The following is a 988-nucleotide window of genomic DNA, read 5'->3' as shown; positions in this document are numbered from 1 at the left end:
AGAAGATTAACGTCTTGTCTATAATTCTTCCCTGGTCGACCTCAATCCACGTGAAGCATGTTTTGTCTTGGGTGCGTTACAACTTACACTATACTTGGAAATCTAGAAACTATAGTTGTGATTGGTAACTAACTATTTACATACCTTTTTTTAGATCCGCGAAAGCTTTGATACTCCTCTGAACTGTTATGTTTGGCGAAAAATGAAGGTGCATGTGTATCACACTAAAAATGCAATATTTCGAAATCTGACACCGCATGCCGACCTGTACGCCGAGTAAACGACGTGCTTAAATCATATTTTTCTTTGATTCCAACGGACTAAGCACTACCACGTCATCTTCACAAGCTGATCCGAAAGGCAGAGGATAATTACTCCCTCATTGAAATCTAAAGTCTATTAACTATTTTAACATTTTGCAACAAATCTATTAATATTTCCATAAGACTAGATCTCTCCTTCTTCCATTCACATCACCAAATATGCCTCGCCGTGACGTCCACTTCCTCTCACTCCTCCTAGTTGCCGCCACCATCTCCGCCGTCGCATTCGCAGTAAGTTCCCCAAATCTCATCCTCATCATCAATACTACTTTCGTCTATAACTTAGCAGACACACACACATTACCAGATTTGGACACAACATTAGTGTAACTTTAAACTATATTAGGGGGCTACAAACAAATCATTTTCTTGATTTTGACAGGAGGATGAAGCAGATTGTGTCTACACATTCTACCTCAGAACCGGATCAACCTTCAAAGCCGGTACAGATTCGATCATAAGCGCTAGAATCTACGACAAATACGGAGACTACATCGGGATCAGAAACCTAGAGGCATGGGGTGGTTTAATGGGACCAGGTTACAACTACTACGAGAGGGGTAATCTCGACATTTTCAGTGGCAAAGCACCGTGTCTTCCGAGCCCAATCTGTTCGTTGAATCTTACCTCTGACGGCTCCGGTGACCACCACGGCTGGTATGTTA

The 988-nt window shown here is 42.0% G+C and overlaps 1 protein-coding gene across 1 annotated transcript in view; it reads left to right on the top strand.

Annotated features, from left to right (window-relative positions):
* The window catches only part of LOC104704965 (PLAT domain-containing protein 2), a 1,995-nt gene continuing 1,164 nt past the window's right edge, over positions 158-988 (top strand). The window contains exons 1-2 of the mRNA XM_019227925.1: positions 158-554; positions 706-980. Coding sequence (XP_019083470.1) covers positions 483-554; positions 706-980 — 347 coding nt within the window. The 5' untranslated portion in view covers positions 158-482. The remainder of the gene's footprint in view (positions 555-705; positions 981-988) is intronic.

Source organism: Camelina sativa, chromosome 7 (genome assembly GCF_000633955.1).
Source record: "Camelina sativa cultivar DH55 chromosome 7, Cs, whole genome shotgun sequence".
Lineage (NCBI taxonomy): Eukaryota > Viridiplantae > Streptophyta > Magnoliopsida > Brassicales > Brassicaceae > Camelina > Camelina sativa.
Note: the sequence above shows the minus strand (reverse complement) of the source record. Positions and strands in the feature narration are given on the sequence as shown.